General features: G+C 43.0%; 1 protein-coding gene across 1 annotated transcript in view; it reads left to right on the forward strand.

The window, feature by feature from the left end:
- FBXO32 (F-box protein 32) overlaps positions 1 to 16,303 on the forward strand; it is a 29,429-nt gene extending 13,126 nt beyond the window's left edge. Inside the window, exons 5-9 of the mRNA XM_045005065.1 lie at positions 5,337 to 5,430; positions 7,466 to 7,650; positions 11,750 to 11,932; positions 13,182 to 13,325; positions 15,843 to 16,303. Coding sequence (XP_044861000.1) covers positions 5,337 to 5,430; positions 7,466 to 7,650; positions 11,750 to 11,932; positions 13,182 to 13,325; positions 15,843 to 15,932 — 696 coding nt within the window. The 3' untranslated portion in view covers positions 15,933 to 16,303. The remainder of the gene's footprint in view (positions 1 to 5,336; positions 5,431 to 7,465; positions 7,651 to 11,749; positions 11,933 to 13,181; positions 13,326 to 15,842) is intronic.
- The last annotated feature ends 3,598 nt before the right edge of the window (positions 16,304 to 19,901 follow it).

Here is a 19,901-nt window from a genome sequence, read left to right on the forward strand (position 1 = left end):
AATGAAAGCCTTCATGAGCCAAGTCTCTGGTGGATAATAGCTCATAAAATACCATGTGCACTGGAGTTGCTCATGGAAGGCCCTTCCTGGAGATGGATTTCCTCTTTAGATCCACCATACGGTCTGTTGCAAGACAGGATGAGGACTTCTGGAGCACACAAGTCAGCCATACACTACCTGGAACATGCCTTGACTAACAGCAGGCTAACGTCCCCTCCTACCCTTTTCCCCAAATGTCCATGGCACTACAGGGGTCTGGTTAATTCCATGGTAGCATGTGGAAGTGCTTCCCAAGTAGTGGCATTTCCAGATTGGAGCTGGGAAGCAGAGGGGAGAAAAGCCACAGATGAGCTTGGAGAAGGAATAGAGAGTCAAACAGTGATAGGCCTAAAACATTTTTACTATTGTATCTCTAACTTTTAGTCCACAATTTTTGTAATTATCTAAAATGTATCCATTTTTGTATAGCTCAGTGGGCTCTCTTGCTAACAGTTCAACATGCTCATGGACTGCCTCTACCATACTTACTTTGCATGATTTTTATGCAAAAGAGTCAACATAAAAAACATATACAGGCTTAAGTCTTCTTACTTTTGGCTGCTGGATCTTATTAGATAAGTAGGTTACAAAAGAAGAATCATGTTATTTAGGAGACTCCCGGACTAAAAAACCTAACAGTGCATTGATTTGCTACGTTTGAAGGTTTTACAAGATTATTAGCGACTTGTTAAATTGAGGTGGTGGTAGTTTGGAAATATTCAACAGGTGTTACTATTAATGCCTGAAACAAATTCTTGCAAGTGTCACGTTAAAATGACCCGTGTCTTGCTATACATTATTTAGGCTCAGAGTAAACCCTGCATATTTTCAGCTAGTTGGGTCTACATAGTAAGGAGAACAATTTGGGCCCAGTGTTTTAATCTTGATGTGGTCATGGTTACAGTGCTATTAAAAAGGGAAAATGCACAAAAGTACATGCCATATAAACAAGTAAAATGAGATGAGACCTTTAAACAACACAGCAGCCTCCAAAGCTGTTGACCATTTTCTGAAATGTTCACTTATCAGATGACAGTGAGACTTTTGCAGACTTTCCTTGCTTCAGAAGGATTTACCAGGCGATAGTTTCATAGCAGCATTTTGCAAGAGATGACAAGCGGTCACTGTAACACTGTGTTTCAGCACATAAAAGCTCAGGGCTTGATCCTGACTTCAGGTACGTGAGTATAGATCAGTAGAATTGTATGATCTGGACAGCTCATAGTTAGCCTAATGTGCACTCTTCAATTGATGTATTTTTAAATTTCTGTTAGACTTAGTATTGGTAGTCCTGGATTTATGCCACATAGCAGCATCTGTTACTTAAATTATTATAACTCATGGTACAGACACTGACATCTCCACTATCACATTCACTTCAAGCTGAAACTTGGCATATGAGGCTTCAGCCACAGAGCAAATAGAAGTGCTGAGAGTGTGGGAGATTTGTTGTCATTTGGATGTTAAAAGCCATATCCTCAGCTGGGGGAAGTCAGTGTAGTTCCATTGATTTACACCAGCTGAGAATCTGGCCCTCTGACTTTTCTAGTTTGACACGTTTTCACACCTCTATAACTCCAGAAAGCTGCCCTTTAAGAAGCACGTAATGCATATGTACTTCATGAAAACGGAGCTTTTAATGAGTTCAGTCCACTTACCTGTGCAGTTCAGCAGCAAAGGTTTAGCTAAGCTCTAGCTAGGCAATGTTTTAGAGTACGGCACTAGGGCATATACATCACTACAGGAAACTAAAACTGCTCCAAAAGGAGCTATTCTGTTCTCACATGTCAGTTGCTGATGCTGTGGTCTGTACTCTGGCATATGCCATAATGGCTTTAATAGGAGTCCCAAAGTAAGGTTTGACTAGTGCTGGGCAGCCCTGTTTGTTTTTCACTGAAACCAAAAGTTGCCCGGCTTCACCTTTTGGAGCATATTTTGTTCCCAGTCCCAACCCACAAGTCTCTTCACTTGCGGCCCCTCACACATTCAGCCCTTACTGCTGTTTGTGGAAGGAGACCCAGTAGCCTTCCAACTCTTAAGGTCTTCAGGAGGCAGCAGCAAGCTGGCCTGCTCCCTTTTAAACACTCCAGTCTGGGACTTTCTGGTTGGGGCTCAGGGGTTGTTGGGCTGGAGTAACTTCTTCTCCACCCCTAATAGCCTAGAAACACTGAAGTATCTTGTTGTGCTGCTACAGGATAGTTGCCTTCCTACCACCTACTCAAAAAATCCTAGACCAGGGAGATTAGGAGGTGTGGAGCTACCTGCAACTTCTCATTTACTCCTTTTACCCTCCACAATCTCCTCAAGTACAAAACATCAGAATGAGGCAAAGAGGCCAGAGGGCTCTTCCTGGAGACGTTGGATGGGGGGAGTCACCAAGCCTCTCTTCCCCCTCCCCTCTGACTAGGAGTCTGAAGTCAATAGGAATTGTAGGTGTTTAGTGTTGTCTTTTAGGATTTGGTCCTTAGCGCCTGTTTTTCAGAGGTGCTGAACACTCATAACTCCAGTTAAAATCAATGGGAGCTGCAGGTACTCAGCATCGCAAAGGATCAGACCCTTACTAACCTCTTTTCCCCTGCGCTCCCTCCTACCATCTGTCTTCAAACAGTGTTACTGGAGCATGGTCTGGAATTAACACAGCCACATATACAGTTACAAAATGTTAGCAGGTCTAATATCTCTTTATTCCACCAGGCATTATTCAGAGTGCGCTAGTCTTTTTGTTTGGTTTTCAGTTTGCACAATGCATCACTCAAAGACATTTTAGGTGGGGTTTTTTTTGTTTGTTTATCCAGTCTGGAATGACACCATTGGCTCTGAAGGAATTACACCGGTGTATATCTGGAGTAACCGTGAGCAGAACCTACATACACCTTTATTACTGCCCTGGTATGCACATCATTATACTGGACAAGAAAATTAGTTTTGTTCACACATCTGGGGTTTGGTTTTCTTTGGGTCTTTTTGTGTGTTTGCTGTTCATTCCTGGCATAGCAGTTTGCTATGGAATGCAATACCCAGGAAGTAGTCACAACATAGCATTCATATAGAATTTCATCCTTTACTTACTTATTGCTGCTGAAAAGGTGGTACGCTATAGCTGTGCTAATTTACTTTCTAAATGTAATTGGCCCTTGATAAACATAGTGAAAGGCATGGACTCTAATTCATCTTGATTGCCTAATTTTGTTATTTAATTTCCTATATACCAAAGCACAAAATGTTGGTAACACAAAGAATCTAACTTTTATTTTAATTTGAAAAATCAGCCACAATTTCTTAATTTTTTTTTATAGTATTGCACCACTTGGTGTTTTTCACCTGTGCAAAGACGACTGATTTTGAACATATTTTTGAATATCAGCACAGTTTTGCTTACATATAATGAGGAAACTGTCCTGTATGGGAGTTCTAGAACATTACATACTGGGGACATAATTTGTATATACATAAAGAAATCCAAAGAAGCTGACCTGGGTGCTCACATTACTGTGTGGACAAATGGAGTCTGGCAGGTTGATCATGATAATTGAAGGTCACAAGGTTAAACAATTCAGTACTAGGAGATTATTACTAAGGCTATTTTGGGGCAAGGACATGTTCTTGTTTGTACATCCATTGTTCTAAGAAATATTGGGAAAATTAAAAAATATTTCCAACATCTTGCTAATTAATTTATGCTTCAAAGCATGTAATACACCAGACCCTCCTGTTAAGGTGAGAGCCACCATGGAATTTTGTTACAATATATGTACTAAATATTACCTCACAAGACTATTCTTGCATATTTTCTCCCCACCCCCACCCCCCAAATGATGTGTCATGATAGAAGGCAGACTGCCCTCCATGAAAAATGTGAGACTGTATAGGGTTGGGTTTTTTTCTTTCCTCTTGCTTTATACCAGTCATGTGAGGTTTAAGATATTAATAGAAAGTAAACTCAGAAAGCCATCTGTTGACGTTTAAAGTTGGCCTGTAAGACAAATGGAAGAGGAGACCCGTCACTCGGGGCACTTTGCAGCTCCTAGGTGACAGTCACATGCTGGTAACAGAGCTGAGTAAAATGGGCAAATGGTTGCAATAATACCCCTATGAGCTCATGGTTTATGGCAAAGTACCAATAATTTTATGGCTACATTCCTGTCGTTCTTATAGCTAAGCAAACAATTCAACTCAAGACTTACCAACTCTTGTCAGTAACCATCTTAGCTATTTGACATAAGGAATTGCAACTTCTCTGCACTCATCCTTTTTCCCAGCAATGGGATAGCATAATCGCTGATGATAACGGATGAATAGGCTACCCCTGTGATAATATGTGTAGATTGATTGTAAGATAAAGGTTTTCTTACTCTGTTCTAATTTAGAAAGGAATCTAAACAAGTGGAATGGTATGTAGAAAGTGTGTATTTTATAAAATACATTAAAAGGCTTAAAGGGTTACTGCCAATTAACATTTTGGCCCACAATTTTACAAATCCTAAAGCCGACAGAAAAGCTTCCTATAAAATTATTTTTCTACTGGAATTAAAAAAAGGAGAGGAACATCTTCTTCAGTAATTGCAACCCAAACCCTGCAGCACTGAACGAGTACATGGGAACCAAAAAGTCACATTGACTAGGAGTGCATCTTAATGAAAAGGGAAACTGAGACCGTATCCATTGGTGAGTTAGAAAGTAAACCAAACAGCATAAATAGGGAAAAGTGAAATAAATTGTTTACATTTTTTCAGATCTAATAATAACTTAATAAAAATGAAGGAACTTTGGTTTTTTTTGTTTGTTTTTTTTTAAACCATGACTTAATCTTTCCTCTTAATGAAAACTCCAGTATAAAACACACATAACAAAAGAGTGAATTGGATTATTATATGTAAATTGTAGGATTATGCTTATAAATAAGATTCTCTCAGAAACGAGTCTGCTTCTTGTTCTCTTATCACACTATTTATTTATGTACTAGTGAAAGACACTGACATACCATTGTTCTTTCAGTATGAATCGTCATTGTCCGTTAGTCTGAATGGTAATTTGTGGCTTCCCTACACCTTTGAACCATGAAGCAACATTTCGGTATAAAGAAAGTAGTTTAAATAACAACCTGTTTTCCTCCACTGTGTGCTTAATTGTTTGGCTCTTTTCTCCCCTTGGATCTGTCTTCATTGTGGTTCTGCCTGCCCTCTTTTATTCCAGCAGTAAACAAGTATCTGAACTGTTTTGCTGTGTCATGTGACTAGAAGTCAAGATTAGAAAAATATCTCTGTACTCTAGCTGGCAACTTCTATTTTTATCCACAGCTGTTGGAGCTGATAGCAAAGTCTCAGCTAACATCGCTGAGTGGAATCGCCCAGAAAAACTTCATGAATATTTTGGAAAAAGTGGTGCAGAAAGGTAAAAGAAATGTAACAACCATGGTTTGTATCCAGTGTGTCCAATGATCACCATGTCCAGGTTGATCAGTGTGCAAGACTTTTTTGCAGGGAGAGGCGTGAAGACAAAACACTGGGCTAGTTAATTTTCCTCTGTCCCTTCTGGAAAGGGACTCTCAGGGCAGGAGGGAGTTTGAATGGAGATCTTAGTGGATCCCCCTTGTGGAGATTCTTCCTCCTCTAACTCCTGGGGCGATTCTGCGCCAAAAAATTAAAAATTCTGCAAATTTTATTTGTCAAAATAATGCAATATAATCATACCAGTTTCAATTGTTTTGATAAGTTATTTAAACTACAATACAGAAAAAAGTCACAATAACTATTCATTTCCTAAATACATGAAAATTAAGTTATAAATACTTGGTAACTAATACTCTGCATTCCAGTTATAATCCTGGATTTTCATTTAAATTAAAGGTAATAAAGGTAATAATTGGAGATATACCAATCTCCTAGAACTGGAAGGGACCTTGAAAGGTCATCGAGTCCAGCCCCCTGCCTTCACTAGCAGGACCAATTTTTCCCCCTGCAGTGATTTGCGTCTGAAGCTGCTCCAGGCATGCTGGAACAGATGCGCTGCCTGGACTGCCGGGGAACAGACGTGTGTGTCCCTCCCCCCGCCCCCCAGATTTCTTTTGCATTTTTCTACGTAGGGGGCACAGAAATATGCAGGTCATATGAATTCTCTGCCCCTGCATGGGCGCAGATTTCTGTCTGGAGTATCCTCTCCATCATCCTATTGGGAGGAAGGTCAGGGTCCCACACACCCCTAGCTGCAGAATAGGCTGTTTGGTCCTGCCCCAAATGCTGGCAGACTAGAGAGGAACTGCAGGAGGCCAAGGCTGGCTGCATAAAGACTCTGTGCTTCCTTCCTAATGCTAGGCCCTAGTCACTTCCAAGGCTTCCTAGCAGCTGCACCACCAAGGGCTCCCACTGGCCATGGCTGCCCACCAAGGGAAAGGAGTCCTTCAGGGCTGGAAATCTCTGTGGGGTCACAGTTTATTTAGTGTGTGTATGTGTGTTTTGGGGGGTCCCCCTTCCCTGGTCAACCCAATCTCCACCCCCTCTCCTTGTGTGGACCCTCAACCTTCAGAGGACCCTTGTAGGAGTAGAGGGGCAGGGCAAGAAGAGCTATAGAGGTGGCTGAGCCCCTGTTTCCACATGAACTGGTTGGAAGCAGGGCAAGAGCTGTGTGTGGAAGGTCTCCTCCAAGCACCGATCTAAGGGGGACAAGTTGGCCAGTGTTCCTAGAGTGGCTGTTAGAAGCACTGTAGAAAGGCCAAACATCTTTCCTCAGCAAAGTTCCCTCTAGGCTGCTCGGCTAAGCAGCAGGCTATCAAGGGCCGCGCAGGTGGGGAGAGCTGGAGCTGCCGCAGCCAGTGGAGAATGTGCCTCTCCCCCAGTCCCAGCCTCAGAGCTGCCGTGGCTGGGGGAAAGAGCTGGAGGGAGTCCTCTCTCATCTGCCACAGTCCCAGGGAAGCCTGCACCCCAAATCCCCAGCTATAGCCCTCGCCCCTCAACACTCCAACCCTCTGCCCTAGCCCTGAGCCCCTCCCACACCCCAACCCCTGATTCCTGGCCCCATCCCAGAGGCTGCAACCCCCAGCTGGAGCCCTTATCCACCCCTGCACTCCAACACTCTGCCTGAGCCCTGAGCCCCCTCCCACATGCTGAACCCCTTGGCTCCACCCCTGCTACGCGTGACCTCCATATGTAAAAAGTTAGAGGGAACATTGTTCCTCAGGTCAATCTCTTGTACAGTTATTAGGGGACATCTCTGACAAATGTTTCCTACCTGATAACCTGTCATGTCTAGACAGAGCAGTTCTCCTCTACCCCCACCTTCCCCCCATGGTTCCAGATTTGATACCTTTTGGCCTAAGATCATAGAGAGTAATTCTTACAAAGCCTCCAGAAGAAAGTAGATACTGAGAATGTATTTAAACGTTATAGTCCCTTTTTAAAATATATTTTTCTTCTTCTCTCTGCCTCCAAAGTCCTTGAAGATCAGCAGAACATCAGGCTAATAAGGGAATTGCTGCAGACTCTCTACACGTCACTGTGCACCCTGGTGCAAAGGGTTGGCAAGTCTGTTCTGGTTGGAAACATCAACATGTGGGTACACAGAATGGAGACTATTCTTCACTGGCAACAGCAACTGAACAGCATCCAAATCACAAGAGTAAGCAAGAATCCAGGCCCTCACTTAGAGGCAAATAATACATTGGCTCTTTCATGCAACTTTATCATGCAGCTGCAGCTCCTGCCTGTGTAATTGGATCATAATGAGCATTCCTAGACTTCACACAAAGCCTGCTGGTGGAGAGAATTTGAATTAAGATTTGAATTCAATTGGATTAGACAGGGGGAGGCTTTTTTTAATTATTACTTTTATTCCGACTTTCAAGTGGAAAATTAAACCAAGATGCAAAATGTTTTTCAGAGTTACATGGTAACATTGCATGTTTCTCTAAAAACAGCTCCATTTAGAAAAGCTGACCGCATGATGAAGCCTGGCATCTTCAAGTGCTCCTCAAATCACCCGCTGACTCCACAATCAGGCCTGCTGTTAGTAGTAACCAAAACCAGTTAGGCCTCTAAATGGAGGTTGGTCTCACTTCAGTTCCTTTTGGATAGATGCTCACGTTTCACTGGCAGTCTCAACAGAGGGTCAGAGTCAGGGCTAAGGCAGAATGATGAGACTCGACTAGCACTTGTACTAGTATTGGCTTGTCTGTGACTCAGTACTGGACTTTAGTTTCTAATGTTGCCAATATATCTGTGCCCTTTCCTAAGAGTCCCACTCTCACCTTGATGTTAATTGCAAAATTCCCATTGTCCGTAGTGACACTGGGACATGGGCCTAAATTAATTGAAATGCAAAATTTTTTCCCACTAGGCTGCTAAAGAGGCTAATAGGCAAGAGAGGTGCTTGCGCTTGCCTAAGTAATTTCAAAATGTGTGCAGGGTGAGCACTATCTAGGGAACCCTGAAGGAGCGTAGCTGCAGTGAAAGGACCGTGGGGTGAGGAGAGGGAAGTTAAGGGACAATGGGGAAATGAGGCTTCTCTGGACTCTGAGAAAGTCTTAAGTAAAATCCACAGCCCCAATCCTGCAATTATCTCTATGACGCCAGACACACACTGATTTCCATGGGTGCTCCAGGGCTTGGGCACACACAGAAAAAAATTAGTGGGTGCTTAGCACCCACTGGCAGCCAGCTCCTCCTCTTCCTCCCCAGCACCTCCTGCCCACTGGGGGCCCCGCCAATCAACTCCTCCCTCTCCCTCCCAGCACCTACAGCCTGCTGTGATCAGCTGTTCCGCAGCATGCAGGAGGCACTGAGGGGGAGGAGCAGGGATGGGGCATGCTCAGGGAAGGGGGTGGAACTGGGCAGGAAGAGGCGGGGCAGGGTGGAACAGGAGTGGGAAGGGGCGGGGCAGGGGGCTTGGGATAAGGGGTCCAGAGTGAGGGGTTGAGCACCCCTGGGGCCCAGAGAAAGCTAGCACCTGTGCATGGGGCTCCTTGAAGGTGCAGGGTTCTACTTGCACAGAGCTCACTGCAAGATCAGGATCCAGCTGCTTGACTCAATAGTTAAAACTATTTTATCTCAGCTCCAGGCCAGTATACCATCAGTTAGAAAATCCTGAAGACCAGTTAAAAAATCTATCAATCCCAGCCCACGTTCTGTCATAGCACCACCTGTGAACTGAAGTGTGTGTGTGTTACATACATTTATTTACTTTTTGGCCTAAACATGGTCGGCTGGTCTTTCTTTTAAAAAATTGTTTAATGTCTCAAGCTGTAAAGCTTGCAAAAAATGTAATTTTCACACCACTGAAGATGATTTCTTGTCAAGCTTGAACAAAAGCAGCTGTGTTTAAAGGGCGGGGTGGGGAGAGCAGTATTACAGGCAGTTGGCCACTTACTGCAAGTAGACCAAGTGCTTTTGGTATTTCAGAAGGAGAAAAAATGTCTTAACAGCCAAGGAGTCTAAAGCTTGAGAAATATATACTGAGCATTGTAGTACTTACTAGCTTAAAAAAAAATCCTGTCAAGAAAATGAAAGTTAACATAGGACTCCTCTGCTCTAGGGTGTGTTCTTTTAAAAAAAAAATGTCATGTTTGAAGTGTAGCAGATAAGTCTTTGGCCCTGATTCAGCAAAACCCTGAAGAATGTGCTTTAAGTCACATGAACTTCATTAATAAGCTGTGCAGGTGTCTTATTGAGTTCAAGGCATTTGAGCCTAGTCCTGCACATTTTACTCATGTAAAACCCCTGTTGACTTATATGGGTATTTCATCTGTAAAAAGTGCAACTCTATTAGCAAATGGAATTTGAGGGCACTAGTAAATTACATACAAGACTTCTGTGTTATCCACAGCAAACTTGACCTAAATTCTGCAGCCTGGGATAGAGATCTGTCACACCCCAATGGAGCAGACTGGACTGTTGCACCAACTCTAGGTCAATAAAAACCTTGCCTGTTTTTTAAATTTAATTGAAATACACAAATGAAACAATCTTTACAGTATGCTCTGTGTTATTTAATTCCATATGGAATTAAGTTATGCAATGCACTTACATTTTTAATTTGTATTGTGCTTCATAGTTTTGTATTGAGGATGTCAAACTGCATTGTAGAAGTTGTCAGAAGGAAGTTGAGTAAGGGTATGTGAGAGGCTGCTTGGGATCCTGGGATAAGAATATTGGCTAGATGTCCCTATTAACAATGACCAGCAGCAAAATAGTTAACAGGAGTTTTCCTAAATTATCACCCTTAGAGTTTAGAGTCAACACCCCACTGAGATGAGTGGGATTGTTCACTCTTTTTGGAGCTATTGTTTCAGGCTTCTGGAAGATGCAATTGTGTCTGTTTATTATGTTCTTGGCAACCAGAAGGGCTAGAAAATTAATTATTAGTGAAAGATTAGCAGAGTTTTGTCACAATGGATGGGCTGTGCAGCATATGCTGCTGCTATGGAGTTGCAGAGTACACTGGGCCCTGTTATAGATTAATAACTATGTGGCTTACTGAAGGGTTACGAAATGGGAACTTTTGTGTCTAAATAAATATTTATATTATGCCTTTGAATGGCCAGACACCATCCAAACACTGGAGACGGGGTCAGATTTTAAAAATAGTCCCACAAAATTTTCCTTAGCTGATCAGCTATTTGTATTTTGTTTTAAACAATTAACTGCCCTGCCAGTTGCATGTAGGGTGATGTGACTGCAACTTAAAATAGAGGCATCTTGGTGCAGGGCAACTAAAGACTTGGCACATTTATTTGAGACTCTTAACATTGTTTCACTGTTGGAGCCCAAGCCTGCAAACCTTTACTCACATGAGTACGGAGTGGGCACTAGTGTAGCAGTTGGAGCCCATTTCCTGGTTCTTGGGTCTTGATGCCACTGGGGATTTTCCCTGAATTCAACCGTCTGTATCCCATTACCAGTGTAGCTGCACAGGTGCAAACCCTAGTGTGACAGACAGACAGACAGCCACTGTATGGAGCCCAGTAGTAAGGGCCACTAGTAGAGATAGTGACTTTCATTGTCTAGACCAGGGATTTGCTTTGGTGTAGCTAAACTGGTTACTAGGCAATGATGACTGTAATTGAGGCAAATCCACAATGTAGACACGGTCCTAGAAGTATCCCCTGTAGGAAACAATTTAAAAAAAAACCTCTTAAATATTTCCTGGGTAACAGGTAGCATTGCCACCAATGCTGTAGGAAACAATTAAAGGGAAATATTGATTGGTACCATTACTAGTGAACATCTCTACTTGGTTAATATAGGATCATGTGACCCTGCAAAGTAAAACACAGTTGTCTGAGTAGAACATGAAATTTCCAAGGGACTTAAACTGTATAGACTGGAGGTTTAACCTGTTAGGGAACAGTATTGCCCCTCCAGTTATCTGAAGTGACCTACAGACAGTAATGCCCTGGTCCACTATAGTGGAGCTTTGGCACCATAAACCTCCTCTCCAGTGGTGAGGGGAGTAAACCGTGCAGTTAACATTTGATAGCACAAAACAATTGTTGCTCTGCCACAGTAAACGGTGACTACGGGTACTTTTCTCGCTGGAAGTAATGGCTCAACAACACCACAGCCCATCATAGGATCTCCTAGGGAAACTGATCTGTCCCCTGGATGGGAAATTATCCAGTGTCACTGCATCTTGTGTATATAAAATATTTAGCAAGTAGTACATTGCTCCCGTTTAGAATTGCCTGCTTTTCACTAACTGAGCTCTTACACTCTTTTTCCAGCCTGCCTTTAAAGGAATGACCTTTACAGACCTGCCGTTGTGTTTGCAATTAAACATCATGCAGCGGCTAACTGATGGGAGAGACCTTGTCAGCCTTGGGCAAGTGGCCCCTGAACTGCAAGTGCTCAGTGAGGACCGGCTGCTGTGGAAAAAGCTCTGCCAATACCATTTCACAGACCGACAGGTAATGGGATGAAAGTTAAACCTGAATCAATCTCCTATTGTAACCCATTTGTGATTGAACACACATAGACAGATCTTCCTCGTTTGACTGGTTCTTTGTTCTGAGGGGCATGCTGCGAGTTTCTAATATGGGCTGACAAGACAATGGCGATAATGTTTGTCCCTGAGGGAAGTTCGGATCGTGTTGTAAATGCCACAATACTGGTGCCTGAAATAGAAGGCTGCAGCATCCACATGCACACACACCTCCTCCAATCTAGGCTGCTAACCAATCCACATGGCCTCGGATGGTAACACTGCTACATGTACCATACGTTTAGGGAGTTCTGTGTCTGTGTAGTTCCCAACAGTAACTGCCCACATCAAAAAACCCATCATCAGAACTGGCAGCGTTGCTGACAGTCTCCATGGAGTGGCCAAGGACTGAATGGACCATGAACTATCCTCTCTTTCCCTTTAGTGGGAAGATCCCCTCCCCCCATCTGAGTTGTTCACCATTGGTGGCAAGCTAACTATGTTGCTATATTGTATCTGTTTTGAGGGTAAAGGTTTTCAGTCTCTAGGGCTGCCAGTCTGGCACCATTCATAAGCACTGAATATACACACACAAACTGGGGGACCAGCTCTTCAGCTGGTGTGAATTAGCATTGTTCCAGTGACTTCAACAAACCTACACAGATTTACGTCTGCTGAAGATCTGGCTCTGGATTCTGGGAAGATATTTTTTTCCTATATTGACTATCTGTCACATGGTGTGACAAATAGATCCAAATCTGATCTTCACTGCTAATGAAGATGTCCTAAAAGTGAATGTCTCACAAGCAAATACTGCAACTCCAGGTTTAAAGATATATCTGTGCAGAAAAGAAATACAGTTTAATTCCTGAAACCACTACATGGGGTAAAGTTTGTTATCCCGATAGTCATTTTTAGAGTTTCTGAATCATGGTAATGTGTGGTAGCATGAAGCCCTTGGAGCCATTGCATAACAATGTGCAACAGGAAGGAATCTGTGTAAAAGGTAAGATTGGTCTCTAGTATTGATATTGTGTAGTGTATTTGGAATAAAGAGACTGTTAATGTGGAGAGGCTCAGAACAGATTATCTTGCCACTACAGATGAGATCATGTGGAGATCAGCAAGAATTACATGCTGGCTACTATGTGCAGGAGGAGGAAGGTCTTGAAGTGATACTGCCACCAAAACTAAGCCTTCATGTACACTCAATCCACTCTAACTCTGATTTTTAGATTCGTAAACGGATAATCTTATCTGAGAAGGGGTTGCTGGATTGGAAGAAGATGTACTTTAAACTTATAAGGTGTTACCCAAGGAAGGAGCAATATGGAGACACACTGCAGCTCTGCAGACATTGCCACATCCTCTCCTGGAAGGTATGGGTGTTTTGCTGGTATTTGATTGAGGGCCTGATTTCTCATAAGTGCTGAGTGGCCACAACTCTTAATTCAAGTTAACGAGAGTTGCAAGTGCTGACCTTCTCCAAAAATCAGTCCAACCCCACTAAAAGCTTGCTTACTCTCTATCTTAAGAAGTTCCTTCACAGTTTCCTGTTACTCCCTGGGGCCTTATCTTTTCCACACAGGATCTAGTGGGGGGTTTCTTGCCCTGTGATGAGAGAAGAAGGCCCCTGGAGTGCCACAGCAAATTTGAGGCATTTACAGAAACCTGGGGACAAATTCTGCTGTCCACTACAGTGGTGTAAATCATTAACTTCAGAGTTACTCTGGTCTGACACAAATTTAACTGACAGCTAAATCAGTTCTCTGTCCTTTGGAGATGAGTCGGAGAGTGAATTTGAATCCTTGTCCTTCATCCTTTGAATCCTTGTCCTTCATCTCCCTTGAATTGATAACTGTCCCTAAAATCTAAAGCCGTGCCTTGACCTGTTCGTTGCCAAAGGAGAGTATAACATTTATTATAGAATTCTGTAAGAGTAGAACTGGAAGGGATCTGAAGAGCTCATCTAGTCCATCCCCCTGCACTGAGGCAGGACCAAGTAAACCTAGACCATCCCTGACAGGCGTTTGTCTCACCTGTTCTTAAAAACCTCCAATGATGGGGATTCCACAACCTTCCTTGGTAACCTATTCCAGAGCTTAACTGTCCTTACAGTTAGAAACTTTTCCCTCATATCTAACCTCAATCTACCTTGCTGTATATTAAGCTGATTACTTCTTGTCCTCCCTTCAGTGGACATGGAGAACAACTGATCACAGTCCTTAACATATTTGAAGACTGTTCCCGGGTCCGTTCCCCCCCCATCCCCAAATCGTCTTTTCTCAAGACTAAACATACCCAGGGTTGGTTTGTTCGTTTTTTACTTCATAGGTCAGGTGTTTTTTTAAACCTATTGCCATTTTTGTTGCTCTTGTCTGGACTCTCTCCAATTTGTCCACGTCGTTCCTAGTGTGTGGCACTCAGAATTGGACACAGTACTCCACCTGAGGCCTCACCAGTGCTGAGTGGAACAACTACCTCCCAGGTCTTAGATACAGCACTCCTGTTAATACATCCCAGAATATTAGCCGTTTTTGTATCTACATCACATGGATCACAAACTGAATATGAGCCATCAACTATGACCCCCATCAGAGGCAACGCATAGGGGGACATGCGGGGTCAAGTGCCCCCCCAGATGGGCCTGCTGGGGAGAGAGGAAGAGGGGCTCTGTCTTCCTGCCGCACCTGCCCCCCAGCATGCTCAGTCCCAATCCCTGGCAGCTGCGCCAGGGCGGGGAGCGGAGGGAGTGGGACCAGCTGCTTCTCATGCGAGCCACTCTGGGTCGCTGGTCCTTGCAGCGCAGCAGCTGCCTGAGAGAGCCTGGCTGGGGACGCGGAGGCAGGCCACTCCCCACCTGGGCCTGGCTGCCAGGGACAGGGGCTGAGCGAGCCAGAACCCCCTCCTTTCTCCCCCCCCCCCCCAGCACATTTCTGGCTCGCTCGGCCCCTGTCTCCAGCAGCCGGGCCCAGGACTGATCCACTGCCGCCCAGGGAGTGACCCACCGCCGCCTCCCCAGTCAGACTCTCTCAGGCAGCTGCTGCACTGCACGGAGCAGTGAGCCAGAGCAGCCAGCTTGAACCACATGAGAAGTGGGTCCCTCCCGCTTCCCGCCTGGGCCCGGCTGCCAAGGAAAGCAGCCAAACGTGCCGGGGTGGGGGGTGGCGCAGCGAGAGAAGGACAGAGCGCCCCTCCTCCCCCAACAGGTAACATGGGGAGTGGAGAGCGTGGAGGCCCTGGGCTGGGTGCAGGGGGCAGGCTCACTGGGCAGAGGAGATAGGTGGGGCGATCATGTGTCCTTCCCTTTAGATTGTGCCCCCCCCCACCAGTATGGGGAGGCACGAGTCATCTATGAGCCTCCAGATCCTTTTCACCAGTGCTGCTGCCTAGCCAGTTATTCCCCATTTTGTATTTGTGCATTTGATTTTTTTTTCTTCCTAACTGTGGTACTCTGCACTTGTAATTAATTGAATTTCATCTTGTTGATTTCAGACCAATTCTCAAATTTATCACAATCATTTTCAATTCTAGTCTTGTCCTTCAAAGTGCTTGTAATGCCTCCCAGCATGGTATCATCCCCAAATTTTATAAGCATACGCTCCACTCCATTATCCAAGTCATTGCTGAAAATATTGAATAGTACCTGACCCAGAACAGACCCCTGTGGGACCCCACTAGATACATCCTCCCAGTTTGACAGTGGACCATTGAACTACTCTTTGAGTACAGTTTTGCATCCAGTTGTGCACTCACCTTATTGTATTCTCAGCTATGTACTCTAATCTACCAGTTTGCAAACTGGATGTGCGGCACGTGGCACACAGAGCATTGCTAAACCAATTAAAGCTGTGACACTAGTTCTGTAGCCTCTCTAACCGGATTATTTTTTTCAGGGTACTGATCATCCTTGCACAGCCAACAACCCAGAGAGCTGCTCCACTTCTCTTTCACCCCAAGACTTTATCAACTTGTTCAGATTCTGAACCCTGGTTCTTCACTGCATATCCTATTCCTACAAGACACTTTATAGCGCTCAGCTTGGACACTGAACTTGTAAATAGTGTAAATGTTGATGTTTGTTTGAAGCTCCTGAGTCAAGCAAACAAGAGGATCTTAGCGACGAAAGGTGAAATTGCTCGCTGACGTTCGATGTTTAAGAAATATGGACTTCTAACAAGACTGGCGTGTATAGGCAACGTTGTAAAAAGTCACCTTTTTATTATCCGAGTACAAGATACAGGGCAGGAATTTCTTTCTGTTTAGAAGTTAAAGCTGAATTTGCCCCATGGCCCTTTAAAAACGTTCTATATTTTTTTCAGTTTCTAATAAATGAAAAGAAAGCAGTTTGAGACTAGGACTGTTTAACTGCTCCTCCATCTGGTTTTATTTACAATAGATATTTATAAATATGACATTTTAAAAATGATATTTATGGGGAAAAATTCCCTGCAACGAGTTTTAATAATATTTGTATGTAAAAAAAATTGGACGCATTCAGAAATATGCATAACATCTAGGATTTGATCCTAGTTAAAAATGAAAATAACACACCACGCCATTTTCTACCTCGAATAAATAGAGTACCTTTGAAACAACAATCCATTATGCAATGTGAACTATTATACTTTGTACAATGATTTAAAGGGAAATGATGTTTATGACCGTAAGCAAACTTCTTCTTATGTTAATGCTTACGTTTTTAATTCGTTTTCTTGCTGTACTCAGTGCTTGAATGCCCAGATGATGAGCGCCTTAGAAATACCTAAGATTTTACTCCATCTTCCTTTTAATTTTGTTGTCTTTATAAAAGATTAAGCAAAAAAACAAACCAAGGGTGAGGATTTATATTTAAGGAGGGTGCATGATGGATGAATAAGGGGCCTGATCTACTCTGGATTTACACCTGTCTGAGATCAGCATCTGGTTCACTGGGTCTGACTCCCCCTACCCCGTGTAACTCCACTGAAATAAAGTTAAAACTGGTGTAACTGAGAGATGACTCAGCCCCATAGGACCAGGTTCCTGATCATCTAAATAGGTAAAGCTCCACTGGGGCCAGTGGAACTGTGCGAGTTTACATTCACTGAGGATCTGGCTCATAGCATGTAAGATAAATACTATTTGTTTGTAACTGCTGTTAGAAACAGGAAGAGCAGCGAGGAAAGCCAGCTATAGAGTCCTAGTGTAATACGGGTACAGTCAGTCCTTAGGGTAAATAGGATTTCTAATCACCTGACATCCCATATCATTTCTATGTATCATAGAAATGGAAAATAATTGACCTAATCCATCTCCCTGCCAGTGCCAGATTAACAGAGATACAGTGAGAATTAGGGCTTACAAATCTTGGTCCCACTGAAATTAATAGCCAAACTTCTAATCTCCTTTATTATGTATAACTCATGAATTTGACAAACTTGATCTGGCAGATTCCAGTCCATGTATAAAAGTTTGGAAAGCCTACATAGGAAAAATCCTTGCAGTTGTCCTATCGCAGCGTTCACGTACAGCACTTTCCCAACACTGTACGCAGAGCACGTAAGCAAGGTGCCTAAGAAAGACAAACATTAATAGGTTGTATGGTATGGACAAAGAGTTGCGAGGAAGAGGAATACTCAGGATAAATCAGGAAGAACTACTTGAGTTTAATTATTAAATAGTCTGTTCCTTTTTTTACAGGTTTTATAATTGATCTCTAACACTTTTCTGCAGCTGTTTATATATATTTTTGCAACAGTATTTGCATTTTTACAAACTAAATCACTTTGCATGCTCTTTGAGTAGTTGTGGGGGGAAAAATGAGTGTTTAGATTGAATAGTGGGGATGGGGACAGCAGCTCTGGTGAGGGGATATCCAGGAGAATGCTTCAACAGTAACTGCCAGTTGTTGCATTCCAAGGCAGAAGGTTTGGTTCTTCCAGAAATCTCTTTCAGAGACAGGGCAAGAGACACTCCCATCAGAAATCATTTTGCATTATGCAGAGAAGGGAATAAAATAGTTTGAAGACAGAGACCTTGCCCTCCCTCCATCTGCTCTCAACTCAAAGATGAGTCAAAAGAGTAAATTTGAACTCAGGGGGGAGAGGGTGTATGTTCATGTGAGTGGAAAGTGATTCAGAGGTAGTTAACCTGGAGAAATGAAACTCTAGTTGTGGGAGTTAGTGTAATTGAGTAAGGGAGGCCAGCTTCTATTCTCATTCACACCCATGCATCCCTTGTTGATGTCAGTGAGGTTGTGTGGGTATAAATGAGACTGGAATTTGACTTGATGAAAGAGGAGTGTTAAGGGAAGTGACTGAAGTAGCGATGTTGTGTGTGAAGATCCATGTTAATCCTTTCTCTAGCAGTTAAAAGTACCCTTATAACCTTTGTGCCCTCTGCTTGGAGGTCTGATTTTTTCCCCCTTTCCTCGTCTATCTGCCCTATCTACTCCCAGTGAACCAACCTAAATAGAAGTTGTGATTTGCAATGTCAAATTTGACATACCAGCAATTGGTGTTTCAACCTGTAAAATACTTATTTTAGGTTCTATTTATTGGAGCAAGTTCCTCCTCGGTGAAACTGACATCAAGTGAATTTAACTCCAGGACCGATTCTGGAGTTAAATTCCATATATAATAGTATGAGCACAGGGTTCTGAGTCAGGAACTTACAAACTCTAGTCCTGGCTCTGCAACTATTTCCTTCTGTGGTTTTGGGCAAAACACTCTCTGCCTCCAATTCCAGTCTGTAAAATGGGGACAATAACTACTTATTGCAGTGCCCCACTGTAAGGATCAATTAGCTAGTGTTTGGTAAAGCAGTTGACGTTTAAAGTGCAGGTTCTGATTTGAAAACACTACATGGGCCTTAAGTGAAACATTTATCTACACGTTGACATTTTCAGATTGTGTTGTTTCGAGGAAAAACTATTCTTACACGGTTACTTGAGGCAGAGACCTACAGCGTGAAACCAAACGCAATGCATGCTATTAAGGAGTATAACTTATTAAATGAGTCTGCTAAAGAAAGAAATAGAACTTGCCTCATATTAATATTTTATTGCTGCAGTCGTTACTGATATCGATCTCCTCATGAGTCTTCCCTATTCCCAAAATGGTTTATTACTGTCAAATATTGTAGTGAGTCAAACGATTCCTTTTTAACAACCACTGTTTGTGCCCAGATACCTTCGCCTGACCACTTACAAAGGTATCGGTTTTATTTAAGTAGATTATTTGCGTCTGCATGACGTGGGCTGACAGGAGAATGAAAACTGAGCGGTAACAGTGGGTTTGAGGCAGGAAGGTGCAAGGCTACTCTGGCATAAAAGGGACCTCCTTATTTTCAGGGTAATTCTGGCAAAGTTGTTGTAAGTTGAAAACAGGCTTTCTGTGTCTGAACGTGACATCGGTGATGATGATCTTTCCAAACAGCCTTTCACCTGGGTTGCCGTTAGGATTTCATTAGTTTCAATACTATGAAACAAGGTCTGTGTTCTGCCTTTATCATCATAAATGCAGAGTGATTCCATTGCAGCCAATGGAGTTGGTCCGCATTTACTGGTGCAACAGAGCTGAATATGGCTCAATACTGATATTTTAAAACCACTCCATACAGTGGAGGGGGCAGGGGAAGGAAGAGAGGAGAATTTTGCATTTCAGTTTCCCGGGGGAGGTGAGTATTTGAGTTTTATTTGAATTTGACAGTCACTTCAAGATGCTGAATTTCAGTTGTACATAAGCTGAGCAGTTTATACTAATGATGGTTTGGTATTTTAATGTTTGATTATGAAATGTGTGCACCTCATCTTATCTTGATTTTTTTTAATTGTATTACTTCTGTTTTGTAAAATCGTTAGGAACCCTTGTACTGCTCTACAGACATGCTTCATATGTAAACGTTTAATTGCACCATGCCACGTTCTGTAAATGGGAAGATTGCTATCCCCGTTTTGAACTCCTGTAGTGACT

The sequence above is a fragment of the Mauremys mutica genome, chromosome 2 (genome assembly GCF_020497125.1).
Source record: "Mauremys mutica isolate MM-2020 ecotype Southern chromosome 2, ASM2049712v1, whole genome shotgun sequence".
NCBI classification, from domain to species: domain Eukaryota; kingdom Metazoa; phylum Chordata; order Testudines; family Geoemydidae; genus Mauremys; species Mauremys mutica.